Source organism: Seriola lalandi, unplaced genomic scaffold (genome assembly GCF_002814215.2).
Source record: "Seriola lalandi dorsalis isolate HSWRI2012SDOR001 ecotype SW California unplaced genomic scaffold, Sedor1 jcf7180002054689, whole genome shotgun sequence".
Classification (NCBI taxonomy): Eukaryota; Metazoa; Chordata; class Actinopteri; order Carangiformes; family Carangidae; genus Seriola; species Seriola lalandi.
In genome coordinates, this window is record NW_019525242.1 from 258,275 (window position 1) to 274,235 (window position 15,961).

Genomic DNA, 15,961 nt, shown 5'->3' on the forward strand with positions numbered 1-15,961 from the left:
AAAACTTTTCTCTAAAAAATAAATAAATAAAATAAAAATACTACGTTTTCTGAATTAATTCAGAAAAGCTGGATTTTTTTTTTTTTTTAAATAAACGCAGTACGTTTCCATAGGTCTCAGGTTTATTTTCATGTATTTAATTTTGGGTGCAGTGTATATCAGTGGCCGCCAGGTGGCAGCGTCGCCCCGGCCAGTGCAGGCGCAGAGCCGCTGTCAGTGCGCCGCCTGAGCGCCGCTGCAGCTCGGTAATTGCCGTGGAGCGTCGTCGCGCTGAAGTCAGTCCAGACCTCTGATTCCGCCTGTGCTGTGGAGCCGCGCTCAGCGCTGGGGGACGTGAAGGCAACACGGGAGCAGTCTGCCGTCTGCTTTTTTTCTCAGAGATTATTTTTTGAAATCTGGTGCGGAAGGTTTTGATCCTGCAGTAACCGAACCAGCGAGCATCAGCAGCAGCAACAACTTGGGGGATAATTGTTTCTTTACGCGTTGCTTCCAATCAATAACGTTCAAGTTTCAAGTTCAAATCGCTCGGATGCTGTTTGAGGAGAAGACAGAAGAACCGGCGCGGCACCAGGTGATGTCTGGATTATTATCTACTTGAACGACCTTGGGTTATTTCTTCTGTGACCGGTTTATTTGTATTTTTTTGGTGGAATGGAGAGGAACCTGAACCTGACGCTGTTGCCACACTCTGTTAAAAGTATGTACAGCTCTGCAGAACCACAGCTCATTCCATTGACATGTTTAATTTTAATTTCATGTTTGCAGAGATTTCCACGGAGTTTGTATAAAAGCTTCCACACCGTGTTGTTCAAATAAATCAGTTATCAGGTTTAATCCAAATCCCGTGCGCCTGTCTGACAGCTCGTGGATGCTTTCACAGTTTACTGCACATAAACATTAAGACACATTTGCCAGCATTTAAGCTCATTACCATAATATCAGATCCGGGAGAGGATTTTGCGACAGTCCAAATTGGTGCGTGGACGTGTGGACCTCCAGTGTTGTTGTACTCTCAGGGAGACTCCCCGCTCCGCATAAATCATTCATGGCCTGCCTGTTGTGTGGACTACAGCATGCAGCTTTCTGAATGAAGCACATGTTTCCTGTGTGCCAGGGCCTGTAGTCCAGGAGAAGGAGCTGTCACTGTGAATCAGGCTGCGAGGCTCGGTTAGTGGAACAGATGGGAGACACAGGCTTACAACAAAACAGCATCAGTGCACTCAAGCTAGACACAGACGTCCAAATGACACGCTATACAAAATAGGCCGAGGGATTGAGTCATAAAACACTCTGAGGCAGAGGAGGGGGGTGGTGAGTAACACATTAGATGTGCAGAGGAGGGGAGTGTGTTTAAAAATGAGCCCTCAGAGGTGAGCCACGTCGAGGCCTTGACCTCAAGCCGGCCACTGGAGCCGGGGTCACGTAGATACTATGAAAATCCTTTCCTCGTTCCTGCCGTCTGGTGTTTTTAGGCTGTCTCTGATGAAGATAAATCACTGAAATCCTCCCTCTTCCCCTATCTCTTTCCACTCTTTTTCTCTTTACAGTTGTGGAAGGGATGAGCTCTAGTCAGCAAGGGAGCAGGACCGACTGTTTCAACACTGCCAGACCCACACAGGGATGGGCCTCCTAGCTGTTTGCCCTCCAGCGCCCTTGAAATCGCCACCCTCTACTCTGTAATAACCCACCCCCCGCCGATCGTCCCTCATGTTGGCACTCAGACAGTGGGAGTGGACAACAGGAGCACAAAGGTGACTGCAGCAGAAAGGGGTTGTTCCTGGGACGTACTGACCCAGATGAAAACATTGATGTATGAGTTACAAGTTTAACCAAAGACTCTCGCACCTTACGGCCACCGCACCCCTCCCACCCTAAAGTAAATCAATGCTATATCGTCCAGAGTATGGGGTGCGTCAAATCCAAGAGGAGCGACTCTGCAGCCCAAAATGCAAATTCCACAGAGAAGGCAGAATGCATATCCAGGGGGACGAAGGGCGAGAAGGCCTACTTGGTTCACTCAGAGATGGGGTCGACGGCAGAGAGCTCCTCCCAGGTCAACCCAGTGCTGCTGGAGTACGCCCAGAAGCTCTCCGAGGAGATTGTGGCCCGGGCCGTGCAGCAGTGGGTGGAGGTAGACCGCCGTTACAGTGACATCCCCTACATTGAATGCGATGTGCCGTGACACGGGAAGGTGTGTCCGAGCGGGGAGGCCAGGCCGAGCTGAGACTGTTTGACACCGATACTGGAGGATCTACATGTGAAACAAGGCCAACAGTCGAACACATTTGTTGAGGATGAGTCATTCGGGTGTCTACCTGCTGTGAGCAGGAATATGAATGAGACGTCAGTAATTCAGTTTTGACCTCTTTTTAGATTGGATTATACTTGGCTGAGCCTAAAAACCCTCCTCCAAAGCAACCAAAGCAGCCTGATCCTGCCCATGTTTCTGTGATTATCTGTCTCAAAGCTGGAGCCGTACTCAGGCAGAGCGTCTTCAGTTGGATATCAACTTTCTCAGACCTTATTTGTCCCCTCGCTCCCAGTAGGTGTTGGCTCTCCCTGGCTGGACTTATAATGCAAAGCAAGAAATCCTATCAGATATTGCTTGGAATCATAATGTTCCTCTGTGCCAGTGAAAGTCTATCCTGTCCATTGATGCTGTCCGGGGGCCAAGGCTCTCTCCTCTTACGGAGGAAGTTATTAATAGATCCCATCATTTGGTGAAGGCTCTTGTTTGAAAAACCTCCACTGGTCTCACCAGGTCAGAGACACACCCGACTGTCCGGCTCCTTCTGGTCTGACAAAAGGCCCCCGCAGGCTGAAGTTCTCCCGTAATGGCTCCCCTGCAGATCCTGTGGCAGAGCTGCAACGAGGAGCAGCATCCTCGGCTCTGTTTACCCCGTCGCCATTAGGCAGCCTCGACCACAGCCATCCACCCAGCAGGTGTGGTCCTCAAAATGGGTCCAGGAAATTATGTGTACAAATGATGTATTTCCTGCACTCCGGGGTTGCAGTATAAGAACTTACAGACTCAGAGCCAAACAGAAACCAAGTGATGAGGATTTGACTCGTCCACAGAACTGATGTTTAAAAAAAAACAACAAAACAAAAAAACTCTTGTGTTTTGACTAAAATGTTGTAGGCCTAGTTTTCTGTCAACATTGTGTCATTGTACAATGCCTAAATGAGAAATACTGCCATCTGCCCCACAGAGGACAACAGCACAAATATGCAAACCTCAAAACCCATGACAGTTCAGTCCAGTATATACAGTATATATTTAGCTTCTCAAATTAGCGTGGTGCAACAAAATTTACCAGGGGACAGTAGATGTATTTGGAATAGAGGTTCACAACTGCCAAAGTCCTTAATGAGTGTTCCTATGAGCCCAACATAGCGAAGGAGGCTTGTGTGAGTTATTTCAGACAGTACGACTTATATCAGAGGGGACATGATAAAGGTCTGGTCTTTGCTCACTGGACAGAGGGACAGTGCAGCTACAGGCCGAAACCTTGGAAGTGAAACCCTGCAGATGTGTAAACAGGTACTCTGAGCAACATTCACTTTACTAGAGAAACTGCTAAGAGGACACTTAAACTGCCAGCCAACTGTTTGCAGTGATAACAGCTTTGAATAGTGTTGTTGTCTGTAGAGATCAGCCATAACAGGAGGGACTGTCAGAATACGCCAACACAAGCTAATAAGCCATAAAAACAGTGGCAGGTAGTTGTCACCACTTGCCTTCTCCCCAGGTCTTCTCTGATACCAGTGACAGTGTTTCTGCACCAGTAACTTACAGTAAAATACAGGTGTTAGTCACATTGTGTTGGTAAATGGAATCAACACAGAGGCTGTTTCAGTCAGAAAGTTAAAGCCACAGTTTTACCGGCTGTGTTGTTTATGTGAGCTGGGTGATGATTAAAAACATAATGGTGTGCTATAAACATCTCCCCAGACCTACCACTTCAAAAAGTGAACAAATAAAATCTAACTTGCACTAATCTGTACAGACAGATTAATTCTTTGGCTTTTCCCAAACATGTTGTGAAAACACTAAAGATTAGAGATGACTCCACATGCCATATTACTAATTCTTAATCTGATGCCATTTGTTTTGACTAATGTCACTGTTGTGCTGACAGCTATTTCTGTCAATGTCGGGATCTAAACAAAAACTTTGGTTTCAATAGCACAAGAAAGAGCCGATGGCAGTGTGAAGACAATGTTTGGTCAGTTCATTTATTTCACATTTTTAAACTAATTAAATTTAAAGTATTGACTCCAAACCAGGTGATGGCAATCAATTTCTGAGGCTGCAGTACATTAAAGATGTTGCCATAATGCTGATGTCAGGCTTTACTGTTCAAAGTGTTGCATTACCAGTGTGTTGTCACCACTGAGAAGTCTTCTTTTTACAAACTGTGGTGTCATCTGTGTTTACAAACTCACAAAGGTCAGGGTTTTAACTCTGATGGGGTCTTGCGGTTGTTCAGACAGCCAGGCAGAGAGACTGTATCTACACTGCAGAGAGTGTAAGACCAGACCCAGTGTGAACGCCTGTCTTCATTCAAACATCCGTCTTCCAGCTGATCGACGCTGACCAAAAGGCTGCCAATGCTTCCTTTTGAAAACTGATTTGTAGTTCCAAAGGTCACTCATTTTAAAGTATTGATACCAGCAGGTGTTCGGAGGGAGAACGGAGACGCTGCTGCTGTACAGGCCGGACTCACCACACACACTTTTCTGCAGGAGATATTCATCAGGAACAGGTTTCCTGAGGTCAGGTCTGAGGGGTTGCTGTACCCTGAGGTATGGTTTACATTAGGAATGCAACTAAAAATGATTTTTTATTATCAACTAACCTGTTGATTATTTTCTTCATTTAAATTTGTAAAAAAAAAAAAAAAATGCCTGTTAAAATTTGCCACAGCCCAATGTGATCTCTTCTGATTGTTTGCTTTATATACACTTATCAAGTCCTGACGTTTGAGAAGCTGGAACCAGCAAATGTTAAAACACTGAATCAAAACAGTTACTGATTAATTTTATGATCTAATCAAATAACGGTTACAAGACTGACAGTCGAACCTGCTTGTCCTACAAATCTGAAGCTGCTTGGTGAAGCCGAGGGAGCAAATGAGCCCGGTTTAATTTCAAATCTTCAGTAACAAGAAGAACTATTCTTTCATTTGTTCAATGTCTTGATTGACTTGTGTAAGATTAGCCCACCAGCCTGACCTGATCCAATAATGCACTACCAACGACAGGTAACTCTGAGCACAGGTGTGATATACAGGTGGTTCCAGGGTTCTGACTCCTGTACCCACAATGCCTCTGATGTACCTGTTTTACTACAGCTGAAGAGGCCAAGAGAAGAAGCAGCCGTCAGCAGGCGGTCGGACTGAACCACAGTTGAGATGACTTGACCATAAGTAGCCTGATGAATGGCGACAGAATCCACCCACACTGTTTCCACGATTCATCTGCTGTCGAATAAATGAAAAATAACCTTGAAGCAGCAGCTCAGTGAGATGCCGCACGTCGGCCTGCGAATATATGGTCATAAAATAACTTAAAATGAGTGACTGTGCATTTTCCTGCAGTACAATATTCATTTAACTTGCAAACCTAAGTGTAAAAGCTGATGATGCCAATAAATCAAATTCATGCCTTCTATTGTTACTGAAATATTTCATCATTGCTTTCTACATCACGATGTCAGAGCAAAGTCTTGGGTTTTGAAATTGTGCACACAGGGCTTTTATAACATCCTGCCTCGACAATATTTGTTTAAAATATCTGTTAAACAAGACACGGATGTGCAGCATCCTGTATGACAGTCAACACACGAGGTTAAAAGTTCAGCAGCACTAAAGGACAAACAAAAGGATTTGGAAACAACTGTCGGCCTGAAGCTTGTTTGAAGAGCAAACGGCCGCCATAAAGCATCTGGGTTTATCTGTGACGCAGAGCGACGCTCAGACTGTGTCCTCAGTGTTTATGGCAGTTTATATGTCTACGTGTGTGGAGGTCGTCCTGTCCGCTCTGGAGTCAGCGCCGTGGCAGAATGAGAGACCTTTAGACTGCGAGGGACAGGGCCGCTGGTGCTGGGTGAATATGACACACAGACTATAAGAGGCTACTGCTGAACTATATGAAACTACTACATTACTACTACATTCAAGCTATGTTCAGTATGGGAGTCTTGAGTTATACTAAGTGGTTCTCTGACTATTTTACTGCTCAAATAAAATATGAAAGACTTCCTGATTGGTTTGAAATCCAACATGTTATTAAAGTGGCTGTGTTTACTTTCTGGACTTCGTACCTGAGCAGCAGCTTAGTGCTTTCATGCTGATAACTAAGAGCCTTTATAAAGACAGGTTATATTTGTTTTACAAGACTAGGAGGTCATAAAAAAATACTGCCTTCAATAACTAGTTCTTATAAACACAAGATGTACAAGCAGTTTCCTTCACTCACGAATAACACACAACATCTTACATTACATTACCAACTCTGTTTATTGCCATTTGCTCCAGTACCACTGTCTGATCTGACTCTGGTCTGGTTGGCTCATAAATAATGCAGCTAATGAAAACTAATGTTTGGGAGGTGATTTGACTCATACTAAAAGAAAAAGAAAAAGAAAAGTGGCTCTCAGAAGGTCTTTGTTACATAAAAACACACTATATCACACACATTTCAGACTGCTGAAACCACAACTATAACAGAAACCTAAACCTAAAAAGTACTGATGTAATGTACCACCTGTCCTGGGAGTGTTATTTGACTATGTCGGAGAATAGAAAGAAAATACTGGAGAACTAGTGAAACAGAGACAATAAGTCATATGTATTAGAACAAATGACCACCCTGCAGAAATACAGATGATGCTGAGCCATGTCACATCAACAAACGCCCACAGGAAATGGAATAATGCACTCAATGGTGAGATCATTTTTTTTTCTTCTCATGTGCTCGCTGCTGTTCGCCTCCTTGAATTTGCAGCAGAAGAGTTACCACCCCACAGCTCGTGTAGAAAAGACTGCGCTTCCACTGCAGAGCAAGTTTACACTGAGCATTTTTTATGTGTGACACACAGGGTGTCTGTTGGCTATCTCGTCTAATACTATTTTCAATGCCTGGCTGTGAAACCTTCTCCTCAGCTGCAGAATAGCAGCCTGTACAAGTCTGAATATTCCTGTTAAATGTCACCAGAGGAACAGAAAAAGTTCTACGGTATGAAATGGTACAGATTCAAACCATTAACGCATATGACCTATGTATGTACTTGTCAGAAAACAACAGAAGCTCTCCCACCCTCGGCAGTACAGTCCTCTCAAATGACCATACAGGGATGTGGGGACAGGAAGCGTTCCGTTTACAGAAGGCTTAGTGGTGTGTGTTTGAAGGTGGGAAACAGCTGCTGGGTGACGGGCCTTCAGAAAGTCAGATCCTTCTCTCCCAGTGAGGAGAAGCACTGGTCCACGCTCTGCTCCGACACCTCCTCCAGTGTTGACGGGTTCCATGTGGGATTCTGGTCCCTGTCAACCAGAACTGGAAACACACAGAACTCCGTTGAATCCATATCATTTATGATGCATCGCTGAAATGTCACATTCAACATTCAACATCCAACCTACTCCGCCTTTGTCACCAACATGCCGCAGTGACTTACCAGCTCTTACACCCTCATAGAAGTCGCCGCCCCTCTGCAACACAACAGGAACAATCCCATCAGACGACAGAGTTTTAGATTTTACTGTGGTAGATGATAAAGAGGAGCTCTACCTGGCATTCTAACATGCAACTATGATCACTACGGGAGAGAAAAGTATGAAAATGAAGCTCATGATATTGATCGATTGTTTATTGGTTGAGACTCCAGTAAGAGTAAGTTGTTGTTTTTACCATGCAGGCCTGGCTCAGTCGATACTCCATCACCAACACGTCCTGCAGGCTCAGAGAGGCACCCGCCTGCAGCTGCTTATAGGTGATCTTCAGGGATGTGGGAGACATTTTGGACAATGTCTAGAGGAGGAGATACGTTTAAGAGACGGCTGAAAGGCTGGGATGGATGGCTTTATATGCTTTTGGGTTATTTAGCTGCAAAACATCATGTTAAAAAACAAGCAAAGCATTGTGTAAATAAGGACAAAGACGGTTCTGCATTTTTAATATAGGAGGCACGATGGTGAGTCTGTGGTGTTGTAGTAACTGAGGAAGTGGGTTTATGATAAATATTTGATGTTGAATATTTTCATGTTGTGAAAGGATACTGGAAATGGAATATTTGTTGAGCTTTAAAAGAGTTATTAAATATAAACTGTATTCCAAGCTTTACAAATGAAATAATAAACAATTATCAGTCAAAGGAAGCTCATGTTAACAGCTGCCCAGTGGAACAATATTTTAAGTCCTGTTGTGAACTCTGAGCGATCAGCAGAGGGACAATAAGGAGCGGGGTGGGGTCGGTGAGGGAGGGGCCGTGTAAGAGACACTGTTTCATATTGATATTCATTAGGAACATCCTGCTGTGAATGAGGTGGAAAACTAAATTGGAGAGGAGTCCTATCCATGAAAAGAGTCAGTTAATGGAATGAAGCCACTGTGGTCTGAAATCTCTCGGAAGGGATTCTGGTGCAGCCAAGACTAATACTAACCCCATTAAGTGCTTAGGCTGAGGTAACTACTAATTACTAACATATACTGCCAAAGCCAAATAATGCCCTGGCTCCATTCCAGCTGTCAGTGGGAGTTGTCTGATGCTGGGAACGTATCTCCACAGAGGTACAGCAGTCCTTTAAAATAGTCTGTATAACCACAATCGACGTGTCCGCATGTTCAAGAAGACTGATGATAGATACGTTATCATCACGCCTCTGTATTGTACTTGGAGAATAGAGTTATTATGTCGGTGATTCTGATTAAGCAGCAGGGTCGAGATCATACCTCAGCCTGTTTCTTAGCAAACTCGGAGCCGTCTGCCTTCAGGTTCTGCATTATTCCCTCCACACTGCCGGAGCCGAAAAGCCTGAGGGGAGGGGAAACACCAACATGGATTCAGGTTTTCAGCAGGTTTTTACCTCAATTTACCATCAACTTAACTGAAAAGAAAAGGTGGGTTTTTCTAAACTTTCACTCTCTACTGTGATGCTGTTGAATCCAAATTGTGATCGTCAAAAACCAACAATCATTTCATCCCACTAACAAGCCTGTGAATTAAAAGCTGTGGGTGATATGCAAAATTTAATATTTCGATTCAGTCCAGTCCAGAAACTGCGATATACAATATTATCACAGGTTTTTTTTTTTTTTTAATAATATAATTAAATTATTGTATATTATGTTTCAGGTATAAGTAAAGCTGTTTAAAGTTTTATTTGTCACATGCCAAGGTACAGTGTACAGTAAGCAAAGCACATATTATGAAAAACATTGCATATGGCGGGAACTGTGGTGATATCCGATATCACTGAATAGAAGCCCAAGACTACTGTCAAGCTACAGCACCAAACCCACAGCTGAAAACAGTGACCTACAAAAACTATTTACTGTTTCTCCTTTTGAGTAACATCTGCCAAAAAACAGTGTCCTGCTGTTTTAAGAAATTACTGAGCCGTTTTTAAAGATCCTCAGGAGTAACACATCCTCAGATCCTCAGGAGTATCACCCTTTTTCATTATTTAACTAACTAGCTGTTTTCTTGGTACATCATTCAGAGAGATTCAAGGCCCACCTGTCAATATCAGACATGTGCTTGTCCAAGACAAAAGGCTTCTCAGAGTCCAGACTGCTCTGTGGAGAGAGAACACAGTTTTTACAAACACAGACAGAGGCTGAAAACATGAAATAAAAAGATGTCTGAGAGGAAACTCACTGCCTATTTATTTATTAAAGATGTTTTGGATATTTTAAGTTCAGCCTCAGTTGTAGGGTTTAAATGTGTAGATTCTCAGATACTAACCTGGGTCTGGTAGGTGTCTAGCACTCTGGTGACGTCTTCAGCAGAGGGAGACTTCAGGTCCACCAGCTCCTTTTCCAGGTCTGGGATCTATTGAAACAGTATTGAAAGAATCAGATTTACAGCAGCCAGTTTCAGTAATTTTCTGGATGGATGCAGGATCTTTCACTCGTGGCAAAAATACATTTTAAAAGAGAAAAGTTACTCTGGTTTAAGTTTTTCATTGACAAATTTCTTCTTTTGTGAATTTAGGTGAACAGCTTTTTCTACTAATCAAATAGCACTCAGACTGAAGACTCCATAACTGTTTTTCATTTTTCTTTTGAGTTGGATTAAGAAAGAAAATGACACGTGAAGATGCGACTGTGTAGAGTGTGTGGAGTCCATTAGTCAGGACGGTCCTGCAAACACATTCTCGGGTAGCACATTCATCAAATTCAATTTTATCTTCAACAAAAAGACAGACAGCTGAAGATTGTTATTCTTGACATAAGTGGAGTTTAGCTTGTTGCCAGTACTCAGACTTTCTGTTATGGGTCTAACTTTGCTGTAAAAATCGTCTAAATAAACTATAAATAAATCCACCCCGCTGCTCCTCCGTCCTGAGACTCAAGGTCACAGACTTAAACCAACTCTGCCACCCACTGTTTTGACGTCACGCCAACAGAAAGACAAACACAACCTGCCTCTGGACCAGCCAGCGTATGTTGGCACCCAGTGACTCAGCATTCAGCTTTCCAGTGGGGCTTTAAACCCCCCCACCCACCACCATGTTCCTGTTGTGCACTCTTCCCTGCAGCGCCATTATCACTCGCACTCATAATGGGCATGGACTTAAATGAACTGAAAACAAAATCTTTGTTGTTTGGCTTGTCAAGGGTTTGTGAAAATTCTTTTTTTTTTTTTACAAACACAGTACTGTGTACCTTCTTAGATTCTACAAAGTGAGTGGCAACTCCAGCTCTCTGCACATCACGTCCTTTGAGGCGGAAGCCCGTCAAAGCCAGAAACAGACCCAACCTCCCCCGGAGCCTTGGCAGAAAATAGCCACCGCCCACATCAGGGAAAAGCCCTGTGAAAATAAAACAGAGTTACACATTTAAACACATTTTTTTGTACGGTTTCAACACGCATGCACGTTAAGAAGTGATATAACCATCTATAACCGTCATTTTTCACCCTGTCAAACACCACACCAGTATCATTAATTACCAACTAACTAACTAACTAACTAACTAACTAACTAACTAACTAACTAACTAACCCAACCATGTGACATCATCTTAAAGCTAGCAGGGTTTCTTTAAATATGAGATGACACCCAAAAGATATTCAATTTACTTTAGTTTAAAGGTCCATAGAGTATAAAGGTAGATGTCCATGTGTTGCTGTTGTTATAAAGCAGGTTCTATATTAATACTGTGAAAGTAGGGCTGGCAAAAATAATAATCATGATTATTTTATTGTATATTGAGATCACGATTATTCAACATGATTTGTCACTGACTTTGAAAAAAAAAAAAAATATATAAAAAAAATATTTCAAAACAAAAAGCGTTGTGTCTATGTAGTTATGTCCGTTACACCCAAAATAAGTAAAAGACATCTGAGTGTCAGTCAGTTTTTATCATTAACCCATTTTTGTATAATGTAGTTAACTGTGTTTACTCTGGCTCCAGGCTGCAGCATACAAAACACACCTGATGTAACGACTGAAGAGCTACGAGCTAGTCGGTCGACAACTGTACATTTCTCCGTCTGTATGTGACAGACGTTCACTGGACTCGTCCAGAGGTCACTTGTGTTTCTGTCCTCAAATGAAAAAGACTGAAACACACTTCAAAACGTTTAGTTCTCTCCGTTGCCACTAAAAGGTGTGTGACAGCACTGAAGATTAACTTCTGTGTAGGGAAAATGCATCATAGACAAATGTCTGTCACAATGATCGTTTTCTCTCAAATATCTTGCTTTTATAATCTTTTTTGGCCAAAATCGTAATCGAAAATAAAATTTGATTAATTGCCCAAAGCTATGTGAAAGTATCAAAGCCTCAGTCCACAGAGAAATGCACACAGCCTGTATCCAGAAACTGAGCCTTAAAACCAACCGTCAGGACTTCTGTAACTTTGTGATGTCACAACAAAACAGTCACTGTTCTCAGCCTCACCCCAAGCCCCGCCCACCTGGACCCACCATCCAACCTTGCAGGATTGGGTTTCTGAGTGTTTTACCTGAAATCTGCTATATTTTTTATTAGATCGCTCAGAAAACAGTCAGCCAATCAGAAGAGGGGCTCAGAGCCTCATCTCTTCTGATTGGCTCACTGACCTGTTGTTACTAGAGCTCTAGAGAGAAGCCTGAGAGAGGAGAGGTAAAACTACACTGAGATGGTTTTTGGTTCTTAAAACCACAAATATATCTTCTTATGGATCAACACTGTTCACAATACGTGAAGTTGGAGCCACCTAATGTTTGGCACCTTTGCTTTGAAAATCAATTATTAAAATTGTCACAGATTACCTTTCTTTTGACTGACTTATCAGTTAACAACTAGCTGCTGCAGCTTTATAAAAACTATTTAAAGCAGTATCAGCTTTGTCCTCCACATCATAGAATATATTTCCTCCTCAAACAGAGTGATTTACACACAGATGATTAAGTACAACCATTAACAAAACAAACGTTCGCTACCTCACTGCCAACAGCTACACACGCAGTTTACGATTATTTATTATTATCTAATGCTTCATCACAATCCACAGGCCTAATCTGTACTCAATTCATATGTATTATCTATACCGTTTCCATTTGATTCCAGTGGTTCTGACAGGAAATGAGATTCCATTGGTCACTGCTTTGGTAGCGTGGCATGAGGCGAGAAGGGGGAAGTGAAGGGGAGAGAGAGGGATTAGAAGAGTTGACCTGATTCAGGGCTGAAAATTTAATATCATAAATGCATCAGATTATGGCTGTTGTTCAAAACGCTCGCAGGGCTGGGTTAAATCTGTTAATCCCGCAACATAAAGAGTTAATGTTAACATGTGAGGGAGTGGGTGGGAGAGAGGAACGAGTGCGAAAGAAGTGTGTGTAGTTTAGGGCTGCGGCTAACGATTATTTTTATTATATTATTATATAGTTTTTCATTAATCTGCAGATTTAACCAATTTGATATAAAATTTGATATATGCCACTTAGAATTTTCCACATCCCAAAATGGCATCTTAAGATGTTCTGTTTTGTTTGACCCACAGACCTAAACCCAAAGACATTCACTTTACTACCATGTATGACAAAGAGAAGCATAAAATCTTCACATTTAAGAAGCTAGAAACAAGAAAATGTTTGACGTCACTGCTGGAAGAGCCACTAAAACGATCATTCGATTTTCAAACAAGTTTCTGTCTATGTTTTTATCAATTAATCAACTAATTGAAGCCGCTCTAGTGTAGTGTATGAAGGTATGGAGTAATTATTCTAAACTTTAGAGCACACTGTGCTTTTGTAGCCTTTGCAAGAATCCTAAAACATAGTAATATCGTTAAATGAGTAATCACTATGAAATATATATTTTGAGCAATGAGCCCAACAAGACACTTACAGCCTAAGGCTGGGGTATATAAGGCTGTATTTTTCTTATTATCAACAAATCCCATGAACAGACCAAAACCAACAATGCATTAGTCTGTCTCACAATACCTCCATAAAGGAGACATAAATCTTAAAAACAGGTCAAAAATATATTTAAATATAGTTTTGTTTTGTTTTTTTTTAAAAACATTCCCTAACACAGCTGGACACTGCAGTGTTTAGCAAATGTTACTCAAACAGGAGGAAGCTGTGTATTTGATGGGGACCATTTGCAGCTGCGGATTCATAAACATTTGGTGCTCCAGTGCATATTTACAGCAGCACAATGGTGTATGCGGGAATAAGTCAAAATGAACTTTGTGTTTATAGTAATGATTTGTCACCCAGTGCAACAGTAGCTCATTCATATTTCTATAGTACAGAGGAATAAGATATTTAAGGGCTTAAAAAAAATATTTGTTATTAGGATCAATTCATTGTTGAGTTTAGTCTTTTCATGATATTTGTTGATGATAATACAAATCTAAAAAAAAAAAAAAGTCACTTGAGATTAAATGATAAATTTATGGTTTTAAAAAAAAAAAGTCATTACATTTTTTATATATAATAACGTCTTATTGCTCCAGTGGGGCCTCTTCATAATCGTGCCACACATTTTTGCACCCCTCATTATAGGCTCACCCACTAATCTTTGGCCCCGTCGCTAAAGGGTGATTGCTGATTTATAAAAAGTGCTGTTGGAAGTGCTGGGGGAGTGGTGGGGGAAGGAGGGCCTTTAATAAATCATGGCTGGGGCCCCTCTAAAGGGCAGTGGAAGCCCTGATGAACGTGATGAAATCCAGAGAGGAACAATGGATGAGGCGCTTTCCATCCATCCATTCATTTCGCCATCACGAGATGGTTCATAATATATATGAAAAAATATCAGTAATGTATATGAAAACATGTCAGTAATGTTACATTAAGTGTTAATTACAGTTTTTACAGTAATTAGAGATACACTGCAAAAAAATATTTATTTATTATTTTCATATTTGAAAATGTTAACCAAGGTATATCTGACCGGATGTCTAAGGAATTATCATCATTATACAATATAATGAATTGTCTAAATTTAACATTGTATATTTTTATATTATATTATTATTATATGTATTTTGAGACCCTCATGAAAACCTTGGTTGACTTGTGGTCAGCTACATTTGGAAATGTTGGGTCTTGGAAGGCGTTAGTCAGTAAATGTACGTCTCTAAAATAAAAAAAAAAGTATATTCTCTCTATTCCACAGCAGGTGTTTTGACTTGCAAATGACAAGGCCGTTAATGACATTAATGATGATGATGATTATTAATGATGGCTCTGTTGCATCTAGGTGTTCCAGTAAGATGTACAGCATCAGGGTCCAAGGATAGACACATCTTAAGGGAATGCAGTCGTCTTTAAAACTATAAGTCATGTTTGATGAGTCAAAATCTTCTCAGTGAAAAGAGCCTCTCTTTGTATTTAACTGTATTTTCCCCAGATGTTCCCATGTTCGACCAATCAGAAGTGCCCCACTGCCACTGAGCTGCAGTCACGGCTAACTCTGAGCTAGGCTTGGGGAAGGTGCAGACAGCCAAATGCTTCATTATCACTTCACTGATTCGCTTTGCTGGGTGTGTGTTACTCACTCACTCACTCACACACACACTCTCACTCACACACACACTCTCACTCACACACACACACACACACACACACACACACACACAACGCCAAAGTTCCACCCACAACTGTGCTGGCACCCCACCCGACCAGTAGGAGTAGCTGACACAACAACAAGCTGAGAAGCCTCGCTGGCTTCACACCCAACAAAAGGCCCACAAATAAAGAGGAGAACGTGCACTTGAATTACCTGATAACGCTGTAGTCTGAGGACACCTAACAGTGGGAGCAGCTGCCATATCAAACTCCTTTCACACTTCTGCAACATCTATTATGGAAATGTGAAGGATGTTGATGCCACTTAAGAGTGATTAGGACACATGTGCTTCAGACTTACAGAAAACATCCTCTGCAATCAGGCCCATGACGCCATGTTTTCTCCACCTTGTTACTACAGCATATTAAATACATTTTTTATATGGATATTCTCAGCAGGAAAAATGAGGGACAGATGACTTTATTCTCCACCGAATGAGCTGCAGTCTACAGCATCAAAGTGATTGTGGAACCAGGCGCCTGCAAGTTTCATGATCATACATTTCAAGTTTATACACAACCGTGGTGTATTTGCTTATTTTGCTTGTTTAGACTGTGTGGGTTTGTACACACTTTGCTTAACTGACCCCCCCCTCCTGTTTTGTTGCACCGGTCAGGACTCGCATAACTTCAGCGCAGCTCTGCTCGACTTCAACCTGAGGAGAC

General features: G+C 41.9%; 2 protein-coding genes across 3 annotated transcripts in view; one reads left to right on the forward strand and one right to left on the reverse strand.

Annotated features, from left to right (window-relative positions):
• The first annotated feature begins 228 nt into the window (after positions 1-228).
• akap19 (A-kinase anchoring protein 19) lies at positions 229-5,674 on the forward strand. 2 transcript variants are annotated; one of them, XM_087178453.1, is made up of 2 exons: positions 229-697; positions 1,548-5,674. In XM_087178453.1, exon 2 carries the CDS (start codon positions 1,904-1,906, stop codon positions 2,180-2,182), a length of 279 nt encoding a protein of 92 aa, XP_087034579.1. In that variant the 5' UTR covers positions 229-697; positions 1,548-1,903; the 3' UTR covers positions 2,183-5,674. The 2 variants fall into 2 exon arrangements, with proteins under 2 accessions (XP_087034579.1, XP_087034580.1); XM_087178454.1 differs by having other exon boundaries at positions 229-571.
• A 1,157-nt stretch (positions 5,675-6,831) lies between these two features.
• hibch (3-hydroxyisobutyryl-CoA hydrolase) overlaps positions 6,832-15,961 on the reverse strand; it is a 27,493-nt gene continuing 18,363 nt past the window's right edge. The window contains exons 8-14 of the mRNA XM_023423114.2: positions 10,894-11,039; positions 9,971-10,057; positions 9,743-9,801; positions 8,956-9,037; positions 7,915-8,034; positions 7,682-7,715; positions 6,832-7,560 (exon numbers count right to left, since the gene is read on the reverse strand). Of these exons, the coding sequence (XP_023278882.1) occupies positions 7,445-7,560; positions 7,682-7,715; positions 7,915-8,034; positions 8,956-9,037; positions 9,743-9,801; positions 9,971-10,057; positions 10,894-11,039 (644 nt within the window). The 3' untranslated portion in view covers positions 6,832-7,444. The remainder of the gene's footprint in view (positions 7,561-7,681; positions 7,716-7,914; positions 8,035-8,955; positions 9,038-9,742; positions 9,802-9,970; positions 10,058-10,893; positions 11,040-15,961) is intronic.

Bases quoted from the DNA above. Each gene is read 5' to 3' on its own strand.
- akap19 (XM_087178453.1), top strand. From the start codon at position 1,904: ATGGGGTGCGTCAAATCCAAGAGGAGCGACTCTGCAGCCCAAAATGCA.